Raw genomic sequence first — 25518 nt, forward strand, 5'->3', positions numbered from 1 at the left:
TGAACAGAAAAAACAAACCGATCAAAATAATGATATTGATGACATGCAATCTGACGATGATGATCAATATATATGACCATGATACCATATGATACCATATGAAACCAAGAATACGACCAAATTACAGGAAATTTTTCATGAAAATTACAAAGACAAGACAATTCAGATGTTTTCTGGGACACATGTTTCTGAAAACATTACAGTTAACTTTCCAGCATAATTTATCAAATAAATATAAAACCTTTGTTTTTATCCTCTGTTGAACCCTATTATAGAAATATTTCATATTCTAAGTATTAGTTTTGGAGTCTTTCGTTGATAACTTCTTAAGATGATCAATATATTAAATTTTTTTTTCTCTATTGTTGAAGCATATGATAAAACGATCATAACATACCATTTTTCTTATCGCATGTATTATCATGCATATTTTGTGAATAAATATGTATTGTCATTCAAAATTGAAACAGTTAATGTATAACAAAAGAGACAAAATAATGCTTACGACGTCGTCTCCGTTGTCTTCGTACACGACAAACACATAGTATGGAAACAGCAGATATGACTAGCAAAACTCCACACATAGCTGGTACCCATCGGGATATTTGATCTAGTTTAAAATGAATATATTAAAAAATATAATCAATATGAACGAGTGGAAAATATTTTTTTTTAAAATCCAACCAAATGACTCTTTGGCAGTGATACCGCATTAACAATGCAGGAACATATATAAACCTATCAACATTTAACCAATATGGTGCTATACAATTCAACATCAATTCCACAGATCTAGAAAACATATATTTGGCAGACGACTTTGAGTAGTTGTAATTTAAAGAATGAACCCAACTCGATTAAAACATTGTATCTTATAATCTTACCGATAGAACTGTTATTTTTATTTTCATCTGTGTTCTTGTCTGTATCTTGCTTTAACATTTTGACATCATATTTATGCAAGACCGAAACTGCAAGTACATTTCAGTAGATATAAGAGAAAAATGTAATTTACAAAAAAGATATTACAACGGGAAAAGTATCGATTTAAATTATTTAAATGAGGTTTTTTTATATGTATTTAATGATTGTTGTGTTCGATAATTATGACTGCAAACTATACAAAAGCTAGTTCCAATGTCTGGTTAGCAATAGACAAAGATATACAAGAAAAACACACGAAACTGTCAAGAAAACGGTGCGGGAAATAAAGTAATTATCTCGTCAATATTCATGTCATACAAATCTAAACTAATGAACATGTATCAATTGAAGAAAACGTCCGAGCTATGATCATTATAACAAATACCCTTAGCCAGGGCTTTTCGCCTTCTGCATGGTATATTCGTACTAAGGTTTGTAATATTTGTGAAATAAGTATGACTTTTATCGACTTTTTGGAAGTCATAAAATGTATTGAATCAATTAGGATCATGAAAAGAATTAAATAATTACCTGTTCCATTGAACCTAAGAGAAATAACTGCTTTGATTATATTAGAAGTTTTATTGTCAACAAATCTCATCCGGCAGCTAACTATTACTTCTGTAGCTAGCAATTTATCTTTATGTTCATAGATATAGAGCTTATCAATTGGGAAACATTGACAATGGTCTGTTATGCATTCCTCCATTTTTCGATTATAACATTTGTTGTCACGAAAAGAAATGTGTTCAACGGTTAGGCCATTGACAATAAATTCAGCACCGTTTCCAATACTTTTTCTTGAAGACGAGCAATTTAGTTCAATAGTTCCTGATTCATTATATTCCAATCGTGTTGCGTTAAGCATGATTATTTTGGGAGAAAGATCTGCAAGTAAAAGAAAACGAAAATTTTTAACCTAAAAAACGAGTAATCATATCATATCATAAAAATGATAACCAATTTCCATTTAAAATTGAACCTTCAAAGTTATTTTTTTACCCTTTTATGGATTAGTTAAAAAATACAATAGGCAAATAAGCATATCAGCATGTGAATTAACTTCATATTAACACTAGAAAAGTATGGTCTACTTGATTTTTTTTATCTATCATTATTTTAAAGCTATGCCGGTTTTAATAAAAGGTAATTAAAAGGGGGTGAAGTATCTAAATTTAATTTTAAAAGTCGTATAAGAGATGCTCGGCTGTCAAGATGAATAATGTTGTTTTAAATATATATAAAAATAAAGAATCAAGTTTGTCTTTGTGAAATTGTATATCCTTTCGTCTTTCTACTGGAGATTATTGTCAGTAGATTTCAAGGGACGTTTCATATTGATATACATCATTCAGGCATGACCAGTTTGGTGCGTATTTCTTATTGTTCAGTAACTTGATACACATTATTGTTAGCTAGTTTGAGTCTGGTATAACAAAAATAAATCTTATCGCTATATTCAATCGTATTGTTTTCTTAATCGTGCAAACTTTATAAAATAGTTTAATTCAACCCCGTGATATGGAATCATTGCGCTTAGAGTGGAGTGTGTGCATGTTGATCTACTTACAGCATTAGAGTAGTCTATATTTCTATACACATTCAGTTTTATATCATTGATAATAACTGGAGACGTATAACATGTTTCTTGTAATCATATAATGTCTATGTTTCTATTATCATCGAATATATATGTTCACTTTATTTTCAAAGCCATAATGATTCCTTATGTTCAATGTCAAGAAAAACCTATTAATAATATTATTTATTAAAAAATAGATCATAGTGTATGTTAATAGACGGAGGGATTTGTTACAGTTGGACATTTTAATATTTATAAAGGAGGAGGCTTATGTTCATATCGAATTATATAAATGTATTTAAAATACCGGATCTTTGGAAGTTTTAATTCTTTCCTTGTTTAAACCGAAATCTCAATAATACATTTATGTACCACTGTCACTGTTTCTCTTTTTTTCCTATTCCATATCTACATTTTCTCCTTCTTGTGTAAGAGTTACACAAGAAGACATAATGAAAGCCTCCGGAGCAACGAAGTTTTTGCTCAGTCTTTATTTTTCTATGTTGTCTTTTGTTTACTTTTGTTCGTCTGATGGTCCTTTTACTTTTTAACCATGGCATTTTCAGTTTTTTGCCGGCTAATGAGTTTAAATTTCCCTTTTGCATCTTTCGTCTCTCTTGCGATTAAAGCAACGCAACCCTTTAATATTATAAGTTACGTCAAGTTAAACTTCTTTTAATTTTTTCTTATTTCGATATTATTTTACCGGGCTGAAGTACGTTCATTATTCACTTTTCACTTTTCACTATTCAAAATTCATGAATAGTGAATTGTGTTTTTTTGCACTATTCACTATTCAAGTTTATGAAAATTGAATAACTTTAAAATTTAATCCTGGTATCTATGATGAGTTTATTTAATATTTTCTGGTATAAAAGATGATGTGGTATGATTGCTAATGAGACAAATCTCCGCAAAAGACTAAATGACACAGAAATTAACAACTATAGGTCATTGTACGGCCTTCAACTATAAGCAAAGCTGATACTGCATATATAACTATAGTCGCCGAATACTAACGGCCTAATTAATGTGCCAAACAAATGAACGAAAAATAATTGAGTATGTAACACATAAAAAAAACGACAACCACTGAATTACAGGCTCCTGACTTGGGACAGACACATACATCCAGAATGTGGCAGAGTTAAACATGTTAGCGGGATCCCAACCCTCCCCAAACATGGGACAATGGCGAAACAGTACAACATAAGAACAAACTATAAAATCGATTATGAAAGGCTTAACTCATCGGATGAATACAAAGTGAAACACATATAACAAAAACATAGATTGAACGTGGTCGGGTATACTTGTACATCCCAAAAACAAAAAGACAATAAGTACAGATCTGAGACTTAATCTGAATTGGTAACCTTTTAAAATAAGTCTATTCAAAGGATCGATAAGTTGGTCTGTTTTGTAATAATTTTTTAGAATTCGATTCATGAATTCAAATTCTATCAGCTTAAAATGTTGAGGGCTAACATTATAAAGTAATGAGGTATGCAGAAACAGGATGAATTGGAGCCCTGTCCCTTTTATCTAACTTTTTTTTTAGACGTAAAATTGCACCTGATCATTATCAATTGTATCTAAAAATCCACTTCGGTCAAAGGTGCATATATTTAATGGTAATATTCTTTACAAAGCAGAAACATGTCAGTATTCACCTCAAATGCTAACAACACCTTTAAATAGACTTATTAGGAAGGGATATAGTTACGATACTGTTCATGTCAGGTCTTCAAAGATTGCATATTTTGCTTAAATATTGATTCACTTATGGGGTCTTTGCATCGGAATTAAACACAATTATTCTAAAAACAGTTGTTGGCATGACACGGGTTATGTTCTTCTCATATATTTTATTATGATATAATACTAAACCCATAACCGGAAGGATTGTGCTTGATATTCATATGATGAAAACATAATCTTTCAATCAGTTTAATTGAGGTCTTGAGCTACTGGCATGTCAGTAACTGCTAGTAATTCTATGTTAATTTAAATATTATTGTCATTATGTTTAGTTTCTTTTGTTACCTATTCTGACATCGACTTGGACTTATCTGAGTTTTACTGTGTGTATTGTTGTGTGTGTGTGTGTGTTTTCTACATTGGCTAGAGGTATAGGGGAAGGGTTGTGATATCAAAAAACATGTTAAACCTCGTTGCATTGTTTGCGCCTGTCCCAAGTCCCTGGCATTTTTTTTTGTCTTGCATGGTTTTTAATTTTAGTTTCTTGTGTATAATTTGGAGTTTAGTATGACGTCCATTATCACTGAACTAGTATATATATATATTTGATTAGAGGCCAGCTGAAGGACTTCTCCGGGATCGGGAGTTTCTCGCTGCATTGAAGACCCATTGGTGGCCTTCGGCTGTTGTCTGCTCTACGGTCAGGTTGTTGTCTCTTTGACACATTCTCCATTTTCTGCATATCTACAAGCTTACGGTACAATTGTCGCACTTAAGTTGTTACATAGATCGAAGGATTGGCGTTTAACTTTTATTCATAAAGCATTAAAGTGAGCATTCATTTCCGCCAGCATTACAATTTCAGGATGTTCACACCAAATGAAATTCAGCGGCTGAACGGTACACCTTGTGACAGGGGAGGGCAAAATAATTAGTATGTCTCAAAGTGCCAATAATTCTTTTCTGAATCTTATTTTCCAATATAATATAGTCACAGTTATACATACTTAAGCATAAAATAACCATAGAAAAATATGAAAACTATAAAAAGTAATACATCAGGTAACAAAAGTTTCGTATAAAATACTAGCTAGGAGTGTTTTTCTAAAAAAAATCTAATAATAGCACTAACAAATAGGAGATCTGTGTTATGGAGCGTCAACATACCGAATAATTGCAAGTATATTCTATACACCATAGGAAAGCTAATAAAATGAGAAACAAAAGCTATATAGTGAATATAGTGCACAGATGCGGTTTAAGGGATAAGGAGCGCCCGAATGTCAAAAACGGCCGATTTGAAGAAAAAAAAGCTTCCCCAAGGACGCTACGATCGACTTTTGGATCCTTGAATCCCCTAATTACAGGTATATCCTTTACACCATAGGAAAGCTTATAAAATAAGAAAAAAAACTCTATATTGTAAATATAGTGCACAGATGCGGTTTAAGGACTTAGGAGCGCCCGAATATCAAAAACGGACGATTTGAAGAAAAAAAAAACTTCCCCAAGGACGCTACGATCGAATTTTGGACCCTTAAATCCCCTAATTACAGGTATGTCCTATACACCATAGAAAAGCTAATAAAATGAGGAACAAAAGCTATATAGTGATTATAGTGCACAGATGCGGTTTAAGGGAAAAGGAGCGCCCAAATGTCAAAAACGGCCAATTTGAGAAAAAAAAAGCTTCCCAAGGACGCTACGATCGAATTTTGGACCCTTGAATCCCCTAATAACAGGTATATCCTATACACCATAGGAAAGCTAATAAAATGAGGAACAAAAGCTTTATAGTGAATATAGTGCACAGATGCAGTTTAAGGGATAAGGAGCGCCCGAATTTCAAAAACGGCCGATTTGAAGAAAAAAAGCTTCCCCAAGGACGCTACGATCGAATTTTGGACCCTTGAATCCCCTAATTACAGGTATATCCTATACACCATAGGAAAGCTAATAAAATGAGGAACAAAAGCTATATAGTGATTATACTGCACAGATGCGGTTTAAGGGAAAAGGAGCGCCCCAATGTCAAAAACGGCCGATTTGAAGAAAAAAAAGCTTCCCCAAGGACGCTATGATCGAATTTTGGACCCTTGAATCCCCTAATTACAGGTATATCCTTTACACCATAGGAAAGCTAATAAAATGAGAAACAAAAGCTAAATAGTAAATATAGTGCACAGATGCGGTTTAAGGGATAAGGAGCGCCCCAATGTCAAAAACGGCCGATTTGAAGAAAAAAAGCTTCCCCAAGGACGCTACGATCGAATTACGGACCCTTGAATCCCCTAATTACAGGTATATCCTTTACACCATAGGAAAGCTAATAAAATGAGGAACATAAGCTATATAGTGAATATAGTGCACAGATGCGGTTTAAGGGATAAGGAGCGCCCGAATGTCAAAAACGGCCGATTTGAAGAAAAAAAGCTTCCCCAAGGACGCTACGATCGAATTTTGGACCCTTGAATCCCCTAATTACAGGTATATCCTATACACCATAGGAAAGCTAATAAAATGAGGAACAAAAGCTATATAGTTATTATAGTGCACAGATGCGGTTTAAGGGAAAAGGAGCGCCCCAATGTCAAAAAACGGCCGATTTGAAGAAAAAAAAGCTTCCCCAAGGACGCTACGATCGAATTTTGGACCCTTGAATCCCCTTATTACAGGTATATCCTTTACACCATAGGAAAGCTAATAAAATGAGAAACAAAAGCTAAATAGTAAATATAGTACACAGATGCGGTTTAAGGGATAAGGAGCGCCCGATTGTCAAAAACGGCCGATTTGAAGAAAAAAAGCTTCCCCAAGGACGCTACGATCGAATTTTGGACCCTTGAATCCCCTAATTACAGGTATATCCTTTACACCATAGGAAAGCTAATAAAATGAGAAACATAAGCTATATAGTGAATATAGTGCACAGATGCGGTTTAAGGGATAAGAAGCGCCCGAATGTCAAAAACGGCCGATTTGAAGAAAAAAAAACTTCCCCAAGGACGCTACGATCGAATTTTGGACCCTTGAATCCCCTAATTATAGGTATATCCTATACACCATAGGAAAGCTAATAAAATGAGAAACAAAAGCTATATAGTGAATATAGTGCACAGATTCGGTGTAAGGGGTATTGGGGCGCCCGAAAATAAAAACCGGCCGAAATCAAGAAAAATTACTTCCAAAGGACGTTACGATCGAGTTTTGAACCCTCGAATCCCCTAATTACAGGTATATCCTGTATACCATAAGAAAGCTTATAAAATGAGGAACACAAGCTATATAGTGAATATAGCGCACAGATTCGGTTTCAGGGGTATTGGGGCGCCCGAAAATAAAAAACGGCCGAAATCAAGAAAAAATACTTCCAAAGGATGTTACGATCGAGTTTTGAACCCTCGAATCCCCTAATTACAAGTATATCCTATATACCATAAGAAAGCTTATAGAATGAGGAACACAAGCTATATAGTGAATATAGTGCACAGATTCGGTTTAAGGGGTGTTGGGGCGCCCGAAAATAAAAAACGGCCGAAATCAAGAAAAATTACTTCCAAAGGACGTCACGATCGAGTTTTGAACTCTCGAATCCCCTAATTACAGGTATATCCTTTACCATAAGAAAGCTTATAGAATGAGGAACACAAGCTATATATTGAATATAGTGCACAGATTTGGTTTAAGGGGTATTGGGGCGCCCGAAAATAAAAACCGGCCGAAATCAAGAAAAATTACTTCCAAAGGATGTTACGGTCGACTTTTTAACCCTCGAATCCCCTAATTACAAGTATATCCTGTATACCATAAGAAAGCTTATAAAATGAGGAACACAAGCTATATAGTGATTATAGTGCACAGATTCGGTTTTAGGGGTATTGGGGCGCCCGAAAATAAAAAACGGCCGAAATCAAGAAAAATTACTTCCAAAGGATGTTATGATCGAGTTTTGAACCCTCGAATCCCTTAATTACAAGTATATCCTGTATACCATAAGAAAGCTTATAGAATGAGGAACACAAGATGTATAGTGAATATAGTGCACAGATTCGGTTTAAGGGGTATTGGGGCGCCCAAACATCGATTGTAGTAGTGTAAAAGGGCCGATTCTGCCGCACTTTCGCATTTTAAGGCGAAATCCTGCATAGGACCCCCAACCCCGAGGCTAAGATGCAATCCGACAGCGACCCTTCTTAGCGTATAATAAATCATGGCTTTTGTACACAATGGTTTCCTCGACAGAGATGACTTTATTAGCGAAGACACCTTTCAGGAAAAGGTGCAGGACCAAAATCAGGAGGAAGCCATCAAATGGAAAGACTTGCCCACCGAGGTAATCTATAAGATCTTGGAGTTGGCTGAAGTGGATGGTAAGTTTGGAAAAAGCAAAATCCTCACCCTAAAGGACCGTCAAGGAGAAACCAGTAAAGTATGGGCTTGCCCCACGCTTAATAAGGAGAAATATTCTTTGCAAGGAGCCTTTGTACGAAGCACTGGATTTAAGCTTAGCAAAAAGTCCAAGCAGGAGTATCTCTCATACGATCTGGTGAGGAAGTAAAAAATAAATTAAAAAAAATAACCGAGGGCTAGGGGTAAGGACGTAAAATTTTCCAATCCAAAGCGAATTGGGAAATTATTTTTTTTGTCACTTAACAATTTTTAGAAGGTTTGGGAATGAGCGGGGAGCGAGGCGTAGCCGAGCGAGGCGCGATTGTGAGAACCCTCCCTACGCCGCATGCGCATTTAATACTTCACTAATTGGGGTAGAAGTTTGACGAAGCTGATCCTTTTCATTATAGTAGTTTTTCAGGCAGACTGCATGAGCACCGTTTTCACCTGCCAGCTGGAACTTGTAGGTTTTAGCTAATCGCACGGTGTTTTGATGCTTCTTTTTTTTTCTTGGCAACTCGGCGTGAGATTAAGGACAGGACCATTATCCCCGTGGCACATACACAGGCGAGGGAACCTAGGGTAATGGATGCCACGGCACCCACACCAGTCAGAGCAGACCCAATGGTACCACTGGTTAGCAATAGACTGCCTACGCAGCACCCACCCAGGGCAATGGAAATGACATTATCCAATCGGTTGTAGATCTTTAACGCATGCTCATATTTTCGGATTTCTGTGGTGAGCTCCTTTTCCATGCATGTGATATGACTGGCATTTACTTGATTCATTTATTTATAGGAGCATACCGAGGAGAGGAATATTTTTGAAGGGGCTGTTAGCACCTAAGATTAGACCAGCTCCGTCGTGGAATTGCTGACCACGCTTTAAGTAGAGTCCATTACCATAGGTGATTCGTGCGTTTGAGGGTTTGAGGTAGAGACCGTTGCCACTAGGTTTTACTGTGCAAACGCATCCACCACGTTTTAGGTACAATCCAGACCCTAAGGCCTTGTTGACGGCTACACCACCCAGACCACTCAAGGCTCAATCACCCAAGGCGGGTATAATGGTTTTTGCTAAAATGGGAAGTGCCCTCATTGCCAGCCCGCCAAAATGGGCAGGAAGCCACCCACCTTTTGCATGTTTTCCTTCAATTGGGTCGCACATAACTCTAGGACCATGCCACCAGTACCCTTCTGTAAGAGCTTGGCAATCTTTTGAACCTGGCGGTTGGTGAGCCACATCTTGTGTTCGCCTTGCAGGTTTGCGTGGGACAAACGAATGGAGACCGGACAACCTTTTTTGGCAGCACGTTGTAGTTTATCAGCTTGAATTTTTGTCAAGTTTAAACCATGTTCGTGATAAGTCATTTGTTTATACCTCACGAAGATGAAAGCGGATGGTGAGATGTTCACCCCTGAAATCGATGGGCCTACCGTCTTGATCGGTGAGATACGTTTGCATGCGATTGATGGTTCGCAAGGTCGAGGTCACTGGTAAGTATACAAGATTTTTAGGGGTTTGAATGATCTTCATACCAGGACCGTCTGCGGGAAAGAAGCTGTAGATGATAAACTGCTGTGTACCATTTGCATAACTGCCATATATGATATCACTATTTACCAGAATGCTGTTGATGTTGATGATATTTACAATGTGTTCCCCTTCCGTATAGCCGTTTGTGATCATATCGAACGTGTAAATCTTCCGCTCGAATCCAAAGACGATTTTGATGCTATTAACAACGTTGAAGTCTACTTGATATTGTCTGGCGAGGGACAGCGTTGCTCTTATGGTCGCCCGGTTGGCATCGATGATGATCTTCGTTTGTGTTTGTTGAGCCGTAGCCGCCGCTGGATCTCATTGTTGATGTCTTCGATGTCATAGGAACCTGTGCTCAGTGTGATGGGAAACCAGTTGGCACCATCGTCTGGGGAGTAGCGGAAGGAATTGTTACCTGCGTGAATGTTGGGGATGGAGTTATAGGTTTCCAGGTTTACCAATGCCATCTCGTAGGCCTTGGATTCCTTGAGTTGTAGAGGGGGGGGGGGGGGGAGTTGAACCGGGTAAGGATTCGGCTATTGTTTTTAGAGACGATGAAGGAAAACCCATGCTTGGGGTTGGTGTTATAAGCAATTTGCTGCAACAATGTGTTGTTTATTTATTTATGGTAGACCATTGTCATATATTTTTGCTTCCACTTTTCGATACCGTCATACTGCTTCTTGAGTTGTTTACCAGCCTTCACTACGATCGCATAGACTTCTGCGGGGCGACTGGCAAAGAGGAGTTGTAGGTGAATTTTATCAATTTACTTTTTAGTACACGACATTCATCTTTTGACCATCGGATTCAAACTGTAGGATTCTGTCTGAAATGACAAGTGCAAACGCCTCGGTGTCGGCTGGAACATTGCGCTGAAATTCGGCTCGAATCTGGATGTCCACCGTGGATTCTTTTAACCGCTCGGACTGATGACTAACATCGTAACAAAAACAGCAGGTATAGGTCAATGAGGTCAGAGGGGTTGATGCCACCGTTACTGAGGAGGGTGTCCATGTTGTATAATTTCTTTCTGAAGTCTGCAGCATCCTTGAACATTCTTGCAACCCTGTTTTGGGTAAAACTGGCATTAAAGTCGACGGCTGGGTAGCTTTCAGCGTTGAGGGTGACATTAATATTTCGCAATCGACAGTGATCGAACACGGCAGCATTATGGGTTTGGTCACCACTTCTGTTGGTTTGGAAGGCAACGATGATATATCTAGGCTTTTCACGACCACTCTTGGTAGCTAGGCGCCAGTTAAACTGTGAGGCTTGGCGAACGGCTAAGGAATCGCACTGTCTCATGCGAAATCCACAGTGGATTTTGGATTTACTCTGGATGGTTTTGTACAGTTGCATCTTATTTTCGTCTGAGAGGGTGACGTGAAAGACAAACCACGATAGTTTACTCAGGACGATTATTGCCACATCGTTAACGGCAGTTGCTCCCAGGATGTCATTGTCATATGAATCGCGAACGAGAGAGAGTTCGTGCCTGAACCCATACACTATTTTGTTGAAGTCATCCGCAAATCCGAAAATGTCTTTCAGGGGGATGGCAAACGAAAACTATCCTTTGTTGGCGGGCTTGGTGATAATGTATCCATGGCGGGCTGCAAATCCAGTGTTCTCAGCTTCGGCATCGGTGGAAGAATCCTTATACCACAGTTGGTTGAGACCTTGCGATTTGGAAAAGTCGTCGGGGTAGGTTAACATTCCCAGCATAGTGGTGGCCATGCGGGGGTCGTTAATATGTTCGATCTGCTGATCGGAAAGCCTAGGCCTGTAACTGATGCTCTTGAAGAAATACATGATACCATTATTGGCGAGCGACACGAGATCAGCGTCGGCATATGCAGTGCAGTCGTTCTTTTGAAGAAATCCTTCTACCACGAAATAACTCTCGGCGGGGTGTAGGAACAAATCCTGGGTTTCGATGTTGATTCGGATTTCAGAACCGGCATTGTTCAGCTGGGCACCGGCTTGTGGTTCGTATTCTCGAACCTGATAATCCTGGAGACTTTCGTCAAAGGTCAACCCTTCGGTGATTGTTAGAATGTCAGACATAATGTATTAATTTATAGCGTTGGACGAAGTCATGGATGGTTTTGATACCAGAGCCGGAGATGAGATTGTTTAACCGAATTTGCTCTGGCTTCTTGCGTTGAACACTAGGCTGTTGATGAGTTTTAATACGTTTTCTGGGGTGGGTCACTTTATCAACCACATGGTCGACGGCTTCGGAGGCTCCTTTTTCAACACCTTTCAAGGCCGCATTGGTGGCAGCACTCACGGCCTTACTTCCTATGGTTTTGGCGGCAGACGAAGTAAACATGCGTCCAGCCAAACTGGCGATTGTGTCAAACAGTCCTTCACCACAGTAGGCGTACTTTCGACCATAACCTTTTTTGATTTGCAACATTTATTTATAGGATACTACGATGAAGCGCCTTATATTCATCGATACTGATATGTCGACCCTTTTTTATAGCATCGATAATCGACACAATTTCGTTGCGCACACCATTATTTCCTGTTTGGTATGCTGCGGCACACAGTTCCAAGCGATCGAGAAGTTGCTTGAAGTTGGAAGGAAGAAATATGGTTTGCAGCCCACTACCAAACTTATCCTTCTTGTAGATGTGGGATACAATTTCCTTCCACTTGTAACTCTTATTTGCCTTTGGGGTTCTCGAGAGGGCAGAGTTGCCTTGGTACATGGCACCGGAACATTTTAAGATCTGTGCATAGTCCTCTAGGTTTCAGGCTCAATCTATTCTGGATTCTTTTTTACAATGAGTTCCCATAGGCCGAGGGTACATTTGTAGCGCACTCCACCATCCACGAAAATATCATCACCACTGAACTCCACCAGTGAATTCCCGATCATGTACGTGTTGTCTTCCACCCTCAATCCGAATGTATGGTCAGCCTTTGGAGTCGTACCGAGTTAGAGGTATTGCAGAGCTAAGGGTCCAAGTACGGTATCTGTGGCAAAGGCAATGGGTAGTGGATCAGCAAACTCGGCTGGTAGGGGAGGAAGGCTGGCACCGCTGCAGGAAGATCTTCAATCGTTTTGGTAATCTTTGAAGCCGCTTCCCGCTGAGCCTCAACCACAGGCTTAAACACCTTGGAAAGGTCTTGCCTGAGTTTAATGTTGTTGAGACGATGTTGCATATTACTAGCTTGAATTTTTTGCTTGATGTCTTGCACCTCCCTGGCAAGTGCCTCACGCTGCTTAGGGTCGGTTATATTGATAAACGTCATTTATTTATAGGATCGAATGCTGTTGAACGCCCCCTAAGCGTTGGGACCCATGCATTTGGAGGAGCAGAAAGGCTCGTCGACCCTTTATACGCCTTTGGGGACATCACACTCACCTACCATCTTGACTTTTACGCCTTTTTAATCTTAGCTCCACACCGGTAGCATGCCTTGGGAAAATCGCTAGGGTTATCGACCGTATCCACTTCGGTTCCCTTTTTCTTTGCAAGATCAAAGTGTCTGCGGTATAGGCCTTTACCAGGGCGGCATGGGTATGTGCACTGATGGCCTCGAATCGTCTTGGTAGGGCATTGGGGTTGAGGAAAGCGCTCTACCTTACCATACAGACGGCCAGAATTCCATGCGTCGAAATCACCTCCACTGCTATCGATCAGGTGGATGATTGTTACACCGCATTTCCAACACATACTTGTCATATCGACTGAGTCTTACTCGTGTTGGCATTCAGGGGGTGGTCGTGAGGGCTTGGGAGCATTTTCAAACTCCCGATCCAAGTCCCGTTGATTCTCCAGAAAAAATTATTGGGGCTTGTGAGATCGATGGTTACAAATCCATAGGGTTGGGACCAGCAATGCTTACACAGAGCGTCAAATTGTTCCTTGGTAAGATCGTTGCAGTGGTCACGTCGAATATGATCGAAATTCTTAGCATCTTGCTGGAAGAGACAGATAAAGTTTGCATTTTCTCGGATCGATTGTCGGGGTAGTTTTAAGTAGTTCTGACATAGGTAGAAACAATCGACGTTGTTGTGGCGACCGCCCAAGTAGTTGTCTTCACACGTGTTTTGTTTGCTCAGCATCAAGTCGTCGAACACCATGAGGTTTTTGCGGCTGGAATCCAGTTCCCGGGGGTCTGGTACATCACTTTCTTGCTAAAAAAAAAGTGTCGATACCACTCGGGTATCGTGGTGGTGGTAAAGCGTCGACCACACCGATCAACGAGTAGGGTGAATTGCTCTTACACTGTAGGAGGTCTCGAATATCTTCCTTAGGGAAGCATTTTCTCAGCGCTTGTTGCAACAGCTGGTAGATGGGCTGGTGAAGTGATTTTCCGAAGACGTACAATCGATCGTAGTCGAGCAATCCATCGCGCAGGAGTATGTTGTTCAACAGCGTTGTTTTACAACAGTCCGACTTCCCAATGATCAACCCTCTGATCAACCGCTGCGGAAGGAGGTAGTGATTGCTCTTCTTAGGAGCGTTGGCACTGTAGGAAATGTCTTCGACGTTCATATATTTAAATAAAATAACAATGATCTTCTGGCGAAACAATTACCAGCAACGGGCGACGAAGGAAGTTTGGCAACTGCAAGGTGTGCGGTGTCAAGAGGTCTCAGTTTGTTGCTACAACCGGTGCAGGGTTCATGAACAAGCTAATCAACCGATTACCCATGGAAATGCATCTCCCCGGACACAACTTCACAGGGCCAGGGACTAAACTTAGCAAGCGACTACTCCCCGAGGGCACCCGAAAGCTTGGTCAAAACCCGTTAATCGAGTGGACCAGGCTGCATATCACCACGATCGATTCGGTCTGGGTATTAAAAAAAAGTTCGTTGTACCGATGATTTAGCTAAGGAGTTGCACAAACCAGTTCGACGTAAGTTTCAAAAACGCCGTGTGGTAGTGGGTGGTGTGGATGAGACCTTGGCGGCCGACCTTGTTGATATGAGTGCCTTTTCTAGGGATAACAAGGAAAATAAGTTTATCCTGAGCATCATCGATGTTTTATCTAAATATGGCTAGTTGATACCGCTCAAAAACAAGAAGGGGGTGACAGTGCGGGATGCCTTTCAAGCGGTGTTCAAGGAGCGTGTGCCCAAAAAGCTTTGGACAGACAAAGGCACTGAGTTTTACAACAAGGATGTAAAGCAGCTGCTCCAAAAGCATGATATTGAGCTCTACTCCACCGAGAATGAGAAGTCAAGTGTGGTTGAGCGCTAGAATCGCACCATGAAAGAGAATGTTCAAATATTTCTCGGCCAACTCTACACGCACCTACATGAATGTTTTGTATGATCTTGTTCGCCAGTACAATGCCACCAAGCACCGCTCCATGAAGATGACCCCTGTCGCCGCAAGTCACAAGAAGCATGAAAACCAGGGTTGGCAAAGTATTACCCGCCCGGGAATTCCCGGGTGGGAAAACCAGGGTTTTCCCGGGCTGGGCAATACTCCCAGAAATGGGTAATACTGGGCATTACTGGGCAATATGATTTTTTAAGCTCATTTTAACACAAAATGGTTAAGACTTGGTGTAGTTTCATAGTATTAAAGCTAAATATACTCTTTTAATACAGATAACCATTGACAGCCATTTCTAGAAGAATGAAAAATTCAATTTCATTCAGTTCTTCGTAATTCTATATGTAAGCATATGTAATACAAGATTTGCACATTTAAGGATACCTTGTTAATTACAAAACATGGTTTCCATAATCCAAACTTTGATAAAAAAAATTAAGTGAATTGTATATCACTATATAGGTTTTGTTCCCCCTTCTAATACCTTTTTTTAGGATATATAGGATATACCTGTAATTAGGGGATTCAAGGGTTCAAAATTCGATCGTAACGTTCTAGGGGAAGCATTTTTTCTTCAACTCGGCCGATTTTGGTATTGGGGCGCTCCAATACCCCTTAAATCGGATCTGTGCACTATATTCACTATATAGGTTTTGTTCCCCCTTCTAATACCTTTCTTAGGATATATAGGATATACCTGTAATTAGGGGATTCAAGGGTTCAAAATTCGATCGTAACGTTCTAGGGGAAGCATTTTTTCTTCAAATCGGCCGATTTTGGTATTATGGCGCTCCATAATACAGATATCCTATTAGTTAGTGCTATTATTAGATTTTATCGAGGAAACACCACTAGTTTTTTATACGAAACTTTTAGTCCTTGGGTATATAACCTCCTATAGTCCTAATAGACTTTTCATATTTTACTTAAAGTCTTTATATATAAATGTATAAGTATGTGAACAATTTTAATATTGGAAAAAAATGAGATTTTGAAATTATTAGCACTTTGAGACATGATTACTCTTAATGTTGCCCTCCCCTGACACATGGAGTACCGTTTAAACGGTTGATTTCATTTTATGTGGACATCCCATGCCGGAAACGAATGCGCATTTTAATGCTTGATTAATACAAGTGGACCCCGCACACCCATTGAAATATATGTAATAATTGTGACAATATGTGCGACAATTGTACCATTAGCTCCTAGATATGCATACGTGGATTTGAGATGCATGATCAAGTTCAATTTTACGTAAAACATAAATAATTCTAGATAAAAGGGACAGGCATAACAAATATCCTACATAACAAATATCCTATCTGTTTATACCTTAATACTATATATTACACAGACCTCGTATTCTAATCGAATTCCTATTAGCAATTCATTACAGACATTACACTTAACAAATCAACTTAACGATCTTTTAAATAAACTTATTCTAAAAGGTTACGAATTCAACCCTGTCATTTATTCTTTGAATATTGTTTATATTGGGATCAATATTGTTTTTAATAGTAAAATAAATTCCATTGATCTATTCTACACTCTGGTGATTCCTGTATTGCACAATGTCATGTTTTTTCTCTCTCTGTTCTTAACTATGTTGGATATGCAATGATTGATAATTTAGTCCGAGATGCATTTTTTATTAGTTGTTATTTGTTTTGAACTAGCTCTCAGTAATTGAGAACACACTCAGATCTGCACTGAGTGTCTTTTTGTTGTTGGGATGTACAAGTACCCGGCCACGTTCACTCTGTGTTTTTGTTGTATGTATTTCTCCTTAAATCTATCTGATGATTGAAGCCTTTTACAACTGATTTTTACATCGCGATAACCATGAGGGCATTCTGATGCATTGCTACAGCAGGAATTCTACTTGCGTAACTTTTGTTTTTGACTGGTAACCGATCTATAAATTCGAGGACATTATCGAGTACAACATAACATTCCTTATCGTCTGAGCAGAGTATACTGATTTGTATCACTACAATCAGAGAAATATATATAAAAGATATTAAGAAGTCTCTGCTACAATATAATAGTTATTACGGTGCTGTTGTTTATTAATCATTCACGCACGAACTTATCGTACAACATAAATATTTCTTTGTACATTAACCTTACTTTCATGTGAGATGTGAGACAGGTGCTTGTGACCGATGTTCAGTAATTCAGTACTTCTATTATAGTTGGTTCTTATGGTGTACTGTTATAACACTATCCTAGGTTAGGGGAGGGTTTGGATCCGCTAACATGTTTTACTCCGCCACATTCCCTGTTTAGCCTGTCCCAAGTGAATGTCGTTTCTTGGTGTGTTACATACTTGTTTCTTGTTCATTCTTTTGATAAAATGATAATGCCGTTAGTTTTCTCGTTTGAATTGTTTTACATTGTCATTTCGGGGTCTTTCATAGCTGACTGTGCGGTAGGGATTTTGTGCATTGTTGAAGGCCGTACGGTGAGTAGCTGTTTTAAATGTCTGTGTCATTTGGTCTCTAGTAGAGAGTTGTCTCATTGGCAAGCATACCATATCTGGGTTTTTTTTTCCCTCATTTTTACATACGCAAGTTGATACTAAATGTATCCAATTTCACAAACTTGAATAGTGAACAGTGCAAAAAAACACAGTTCACTATTCATGAATTTTGAATAGTGAAAAGTGAATAGTGAATAGTGAACGTACTTCAGCCCGGTTATTATTTTTGCATGAGAAAAAAGAAGATTAAAGATAATAGGTTGCTCTCTTTATCCTAATTTTATGCACAACAACGCACAGAAGTGCATGATTAAAGTTAACTGATAATAAACAGTTTAAATAACTCATATATAAGATTGTATTGCAACTTATCTATTATATGGATACTCATAGTTAAGCATTAGTGACAAAGGCATGCCATGAATCAATACAGTGTTCAATGGTTCAAGTTCAAATGCACCGGTTCTGAGCACCGGCAGTTTGCTTTAAGGTGTAGTGTCCGATTAACTCGTCATGCAATCAATTTAAATCCCCGAGGTCATAGTTTGAATTATGTGAATTGCTTTGACATCATAGATAGCACATTCTTTCACACATGCAAAGTACATTATATTGTTGTATATACTTATTGTCGCTTGAACTATTTTTTAAAATAAGTTGATTAAATGAAATCACTGTTTCAATAATGTTATTTAAATTGGATTGTTAATTGAATTAATTTAGACTCATATTCAATTTGGACTCATCAGAAGTAGAAACACACGTGTTTATCTGAAAAAAATTGATGACGTTGTGCATTTCTCATTGTGGAATCGTTTGATAAACTTTGTCTTTTTTTCCAGGACTTTTTAGAAAGAAGTAGTTTTAAACAAAAGTTATTGCACAAGGTTCGTGCAATCAAATCCTCCTACAGGTTTCATGCCAGAGCTGATACAATAACGAACCCTTCAAAACATGAAAACTCGCAAGATCATTCAATTTAAAACTTTTTACTACGGTTCTTTTGACAGGTACAAAATAAACTCATCATATGTACCAGGATTGACATTTTATATTTACGCCAGACGCGCGTTTCGTCTATAAAAGACTCATCAGTGACGCTCGAATCTTAAAAGTTAAAGACTCCAAATAAAGTACGACTTTGAAGAGCATTGAGGACCAAAATTCCTAAAACTTTTGCCAAATACAGCTAAGGTAATCTTTTCCTGAGGTAGAAAAGCCTTAGTATTTAAAAAATTCGAAAGTTTGTAAACAGTTAATTTATAAATATGACCATATCAATGATAATTCATGTCAGCACAGATTTGCTGACTACTGGGCTTGTGATACCCTCGGGGAATAAAACACCACCAGCAGTGGCATCGACCCAGTGGTTGTAAATAAATTCATCATAGATACCAGGATTAACATTTTGTACAAATTAGTGCTTCCATACCCAAGTAACAAACAAGTGTACTATCATATATGTACAAGAACACTCATGTTTTAAAGCAACATCAAACATTTTATGTAAAACCTTCTAGATAATGTAAAAGAATTTGAGTCTTATATGGTCGATTAAGTATTTTTTATCAAGTCTTTTATTTCGCTTTATCAATGACATAAACAGATATAGATCTTTATAGATAAATTGCAAAAAAATCATTGCTCTCAGAAAAAATTATGCTTTCTGGTTTATAGAATAACTTATTGTTCCTTTTCAAATTGTTACACGCCTGCTGTACCCATATTTTGACTATTTTATTTATTATGTCTGTTTAGTTCACGCATCATTGTAAATATACCGGAATTTGATGAGACTCATCAAAGTGAGAGGTTTAGCGCTTTACAACCAGGTTCAATCCACCATTTTCTACATTTGAAAATGTCCGTTCCAAGTCAGGAATATAACAGTTCTTGTCCATTCGTTTTTGATGTGTTCTACATTTGATTTTGCCATGTGATTATGGACTTTCCAATTGGATTCTCATATGAGTTTTGTATTTTTGTGATTGTAATTATTATTAAATATCAAGTGAATTGGATAGTGATGCATTGCAATTAAGACATATACACAGTCAGACTATGACTTACATTTCAGTGATTTTTTTTTATGTATACTAAACAAGAAAAACATCTTTAAACGAACAAACAAGTATGTCCCAAATGCATTTGTAATATCAAAGCATCAGTTTATTTCTGTTAATGATTCCTTTTCAAAAAAAAAAATACTGCTTAGTTTTATAATTTATAGAAACATCTCCGGAGTGCTTTTTTTTTATCTAGAGACTCTCAGCTATTATCATGTTATTGGTCAGTTTCGTTTATTTAAAAAAAAAATCTTTATCCTGATTTTTCAACAAAATAATATGTTGAGATATCATCTGTTTATTGTAAATTTAGTACATCTTTGTTAGTAAAGTTACAAATACACATTCTGATTTTGAATAAACAGTTATTGCACAAGAAGCGTTGTAACAATGTATATCTTTTAAATCTTATTATTTTTCATCTAACTTCACAAATCTATTACAAACTACTTTATTTTGAAATAAAATCAAATCTCTTAAATCTATATTTACTTGCAATTGGCTATTTATAAAACATTATAAATGACCCTTTTTAATAGACTTTTTTTGTAATTAAGCACATGTTTTTCTTTTCAATGTTGGAAAATGGAAAATAAGTTATAACTATGAGTACTATTTGAACATTTGTTGAAAGCAGACATTAGGTAAGAACGATACAAAGATGTTTTCATCCCGAATCAGACAACTTTAAACTGATGTTATTTCTCTCATCCAGCTCTAAAATTTATATTAAAATTTATATAAGAGTATCTTTAAGAAAGCAGAAAGAAGAATTATCTTTCAAACGGTGATAATTTTATAATTACATTATTATTACATAATTGATTATGTAAATCGTTGCTAGATTCTGATCTCCACATTTGAGTGAAATTAGCTTCCTTGGTAATCATAGCATCCCAACATTTTTTTGATAGATTTTTATGCAACACAGTTTGACCTCTAAAGAGCATGTGTCGCTCACCTTGGTCTATGTGAATATTAAACAACGGAAGCAGATGGATTCGTGACAAAATTGTGTTTTGGTGATGGTGATGTGTTTCTACATCTCACTTTACTGAACATTCTTGCTGCTTACAATTATCTCTATCTTTAATGAACTTGGCCCAGTAGTTTCAGTGGAAAGTGTTAGTAAAAATTTACAAATTTTATGAAAATTGTTAAAAATTGACCATAAAGGACAATAACTCCTTAGGTGGGCAATTGACCATTTCGGTCATTTGACCTATTTGTAAATCTTACTTTGCTGAACATTATTGCTGTTTACAGTTTATCTCTATCTATAATAATATTCAAGATAATAACCAAAAACAGCAAAATTTCCTTAAAATTACCAATTCAGAGGCAGCAACCCAACAAAGGGTTGTCCGATTCATTTGAAAATTTCAGGGCAGACAGATCTTGACCTGATTAACAACTTTATCTCTGTCAGATTTGCTCTAAATGCTTTGGTTTTTTAGTTATAAGCTAAAAACTGCATGTTACCCCTATGTTCTATTTTTAGCCATTTTTGAAACTAGATACCCCAATGATGATTGTGGCCAAGTTTGGATTAATTTGGCCCAGTAGTTTAAGAGGAGAAGATTTTTGTAAAAGATTACTAAGATTTACGAAAAATGGTTAAAAATTTACTATAAAGGGCAATAACTCCTAAAGGGGTCAACTGACCATTTCGATAATTTGACTTATTTGTAGATCTTACTTTGCTGAACATTATTGCTGTTTACAGTTTATCTCTATCTATAATAATATTCAAGATAATAAACCAAAACAGTAAAATTTCCATAAAATTACTAATTCAGGGGCAGCAACCCAACAACGGGTTGTCCGATTCATCTGAACATTTCAGGGCAGATAGACCGGATGAACAATTTAACCCCATGTCAGATTTGCTCTAAATGCTTTGGTTTTTGAGTTATAAGCCAAAAACCGCATTTTACCCCTATGTTCTATTTTTAACCATGGCGGCCATCTTGGTTGGTTGACTGGGTCACCGGACACATTTTTTAAACTAGATACCCCAATTATGATTGTGGCAAAGTTTGGTAAAATTTGGCCTGGTAGTTTCAGAGGAGAAGATTTTTGTAAAAGTTAACGACGACGGACGCAGGACGACGACGACGGACGACGAACGCCGGACGCCAAGTGATGGGAAAAGCTCACTTGGCCCTTTGGGCCAGGTGAGCTAAAAAATGTTCTATTGATTTTTGGGGAAATCTGAGACATGGTTTTGAAGATAGCTCGTACAGGACCAATCTGGGATAAAATCAGGCATATTGGGGCACCTATCTAAGAGTTAATTTCATTTAAAGATTGATTGAACAAGAAAATTCCAACTCATTAATTTCAATATATATATATTCACAAATATACAATGAGGATACTTCAGGATTGGTCTTAAATCATAAATCAAATAGGTTTTGACCAGTAAGAAAGCATTTCAATTCGCAATTCTGAATGTACAAGTAACATGCCAACACCGTGCTTCAAAATTCAGATCTGGCTGGAGAAATTACAACATTATTGACCTTTCTGCAATACTGTTGCAACTGATATGGTCATGGACCGCTTTGATAAACATCAACTTTTGATGTTTAATTACACATTGCTTTTGCTTTTATCACTATGGATTATATTCAATTAGTAGATAGCACAATATGTTTTGTTTTTTACATTTTTCTAAACAGAAGGTAATGCATGTTTACATAAAATAATACTTGATCAGTCTAGAGGATTCGTATGGGGGATTTCTAGAACTATAACTGTATACAACTAAATTATGGTGAATAACAGAAAGTTATATTTTTTTTGTAGTTAAAAAATAAGTTATCTTATTTGTGTTTTCTTTAAAATGATATCAAGAAAATTTGATGTAACCGCCAGCATTGATATCTTATCAACATTTGTTGTTGTACAGTTAAATTTGTTTAATATGTGTACATTCATATTTTTATTCCCTCTATAGCTCCAGATATGTTTTCGTTTTATTTCTCCCGGCAGCTCCAAATGAGATTTTTTTTAATTCATTTTCATTTTTGGTCTATAAACCCCTGGTCTACATCTTTTTTTATAACTGTTATTCTTATAGCTTGTCAGTAGTCATAAATGTCTCAAATTATTTTATGATTTGACCACAAAGTACTGCCCACTGTATCATTAAGATACGTGCATTTGTTTATAAAATTAATTATCATTAAAACCCATAAACAGTTCAAAATATTGAAAGATATTTTTCTTCTGTGGTTTTAGAATATTCAGAAGTAACAAAAATAGCTAGACATGAAATTGTAATAAAAAAAGTTGCTTTTGTAAATTGCTACCTAAATAGGCAATGTTTAAAAAAAAATGAAAATGATCAAATGGCTTTCATTAGTAAAATGATTTTGATACATTCAATACTATAGTCAAGTGACTTGCATTTCATATACATTTGTACGATATCATCTGTCGTACAGGCTGATTACACACAATCTACATGTACAAACTAATAGAATTAATTTCATATACATCATGTACACGAGTGTTTTTTTCATTATTTTAATCCCATAGGATTCTGTTTTGTCCCATGGATATCTATCTGTCAATTCTAATTTTTTTTTGTATATTATAAAAATCTCTTAGGACCTAAAAACCCTATTGGATTTTGATTATAATTTAGAAACCAATGGGATTACTGCCATTAATCCAAATTACAAAACACTTAAGGTTATAAAGCTTTAAAACTTGGTATCTCATAAGTCTCCTGTTATTCTTCACATATTTAGAATAATTTACCTTCTTTTAATGGCGTGGTTATTGCAATACATGTCACCAAAAAGTGAAATTTGAGTGGAATAGCCAACAATCGAACAGTCATTGTGAATTCTGAAAAAAATATTAAACAACAGATCTAAATAATTTTACATTTGAAAGAAAGGATGGTGGATTTTGTTGCGTATGTTTTGTGTTATTTTTTCTGTTCATTTGTATTAACAAAAAGTAAGAAGAAAAATGACTTAGACATGAATATCATTTACTCATGCAAGTACACATCTTGTACAGTTAATACTAATAGTTGTTGTTGACTTGACATTGCCAGACACCACAATTGTCAACAATATTGACGTAAGTATACTTGAGTTTTTCATTACTGCAGAGAAGCCAACTTGCGTAACATTTAAAAATATACAATCTAACACTATTGCTTTAAAGGGCAAATGCTAAGAATTATATGTGGACATATAATGGATCCTCAAGTAAGCTTCATTATCTACATAATTTACCTATCATCAATATGTTTCATAAAATGATATGGAACATGAAATATTATAGATTTTTAACATACAATTAATTTGGGATTAACTTAATATTAAGGATAGAAACATTATATCATGAAACATCTAAACATTTGGATTCGTATGTATCTGAAAGTATGTTGTCACAGGCTTTTCTTATAAGTGCATAGCATACTGTATCTCTATATACGCATCTCATGCTCTACGAACAACACAGAAGTAGAATTAGTTATGAAAATGGACATGTGCTCCATTACAATTTACATGTCCGTGTTAATTCTGCAATGACAGAATTTAAATAAAATTGAGAATGGAATAAAAATAAAATAAAAAACAATATTTAAACTATTCTAAACATTAAGATAATTTTACTCCATTGCATATATAAAAAAGAAGATGTGGTATGATTGCCAATGAGACAACTATCCACAAAAGACCAAAATGACACAGACATTAACAAATATAGATCACCGTACGGCCTTCAACAATCAGCAAAGCCTTCAACAATGAGCATGTTGGTTATCAATTCTCTTTAATTCTCTTTGTTTGTTCGTTACGCGCGTCTAGTGTATAACGTATACGCCTGCTGTTTTCATATATTTCCTTTCAGTAAGTACGACCACCTATTTATCACTAAAAAAAATTTTTTCCTTCGTTTTTGTTAGATGTTTTGATCTTATAAGTCAAGTTCTTTTCCATTGATTTCCAAAGTATGTTACTGTATAGTGCTCTTGTTGACATGATAACGACGCAACATGGCGAATGTACCTGTTTAAAGGCCATTGGTCAGTGGTTTCTGTGGGTTACTAGTACATGATAATTTTTTGTTTAAAATGATTTAAATTCAAGTTTTTTATCTTTTACATTGTTTCAATTTCAGTTATTCTACCTAATCCATATCTTAAAAGTTTTGTTTCCATAGAACGCAAAATACAACATCTGGTTGTTGGTCATAATCGCCATTTTAGTTGGTTGATAGTTGGTTTTATTAACATTACTATCACATCAATATATAATTATACCATTTGGTATTTCACGAAGATATTTTGTTCTTACTCTCAACTTAGATATTAATTATTAAACCGATGAATATTAAAGAAATAACAAATCGCTTACCACGAAAGAACGAATAAAGTATCACTTCTCTTTCACATGATTATTTAAAACTATTGACTATTATTCAGCAGACTGAAACGAACGCTCGAGATCTTTAGTAATTCATGATTACTCATGCGCT

General features: G+C 36.6%; 1 protein-coding gene across 1 annotated transcript; it reads right to left on the reverse strand.

Annotated features, from left to right (window-relative positions):
* Positions 1 to 470: 470 nt before the first annotated feature.
* On the reverse strand, positions 471 to 25480 carry LOC139526202 (uncharacterized). Its single transcript, XM_071321329.1, has 5 exons — positions 25398 to 25480; positions 23782 to 23871; positions 1456 to 1812; positions 885 to 971; positions 471 to 610 (listed from the first exon to the last, which is right to left on the reverse strand). Exons 2-5 carry the CDS (start codon positions 23861 to 23863, stop codon positions 471 to 473), a joined length of 666 nt encoding a protein of 221 aa, XP_071177430.1. The 5' UTR covers positions 23864 to 23871; positions 25398 to 25480.
* Between the last annotated feature and the right edge of the window lie 38 nt (positions 25481 to 25518).

Source organism: Mytilus edulis, chromosome 6 (assembly GCF_963676685.1).
Source record: "Mytilus edulis chromosome 6, xbMytEdul2.2, whole genome shotgun sequence".
Lineage (NCBI taxonomy): Eukaryota > Metazoa > Mollusca > Bivalvia > Mytilida > Mytilidae > Mytilus > Mytilus edulis.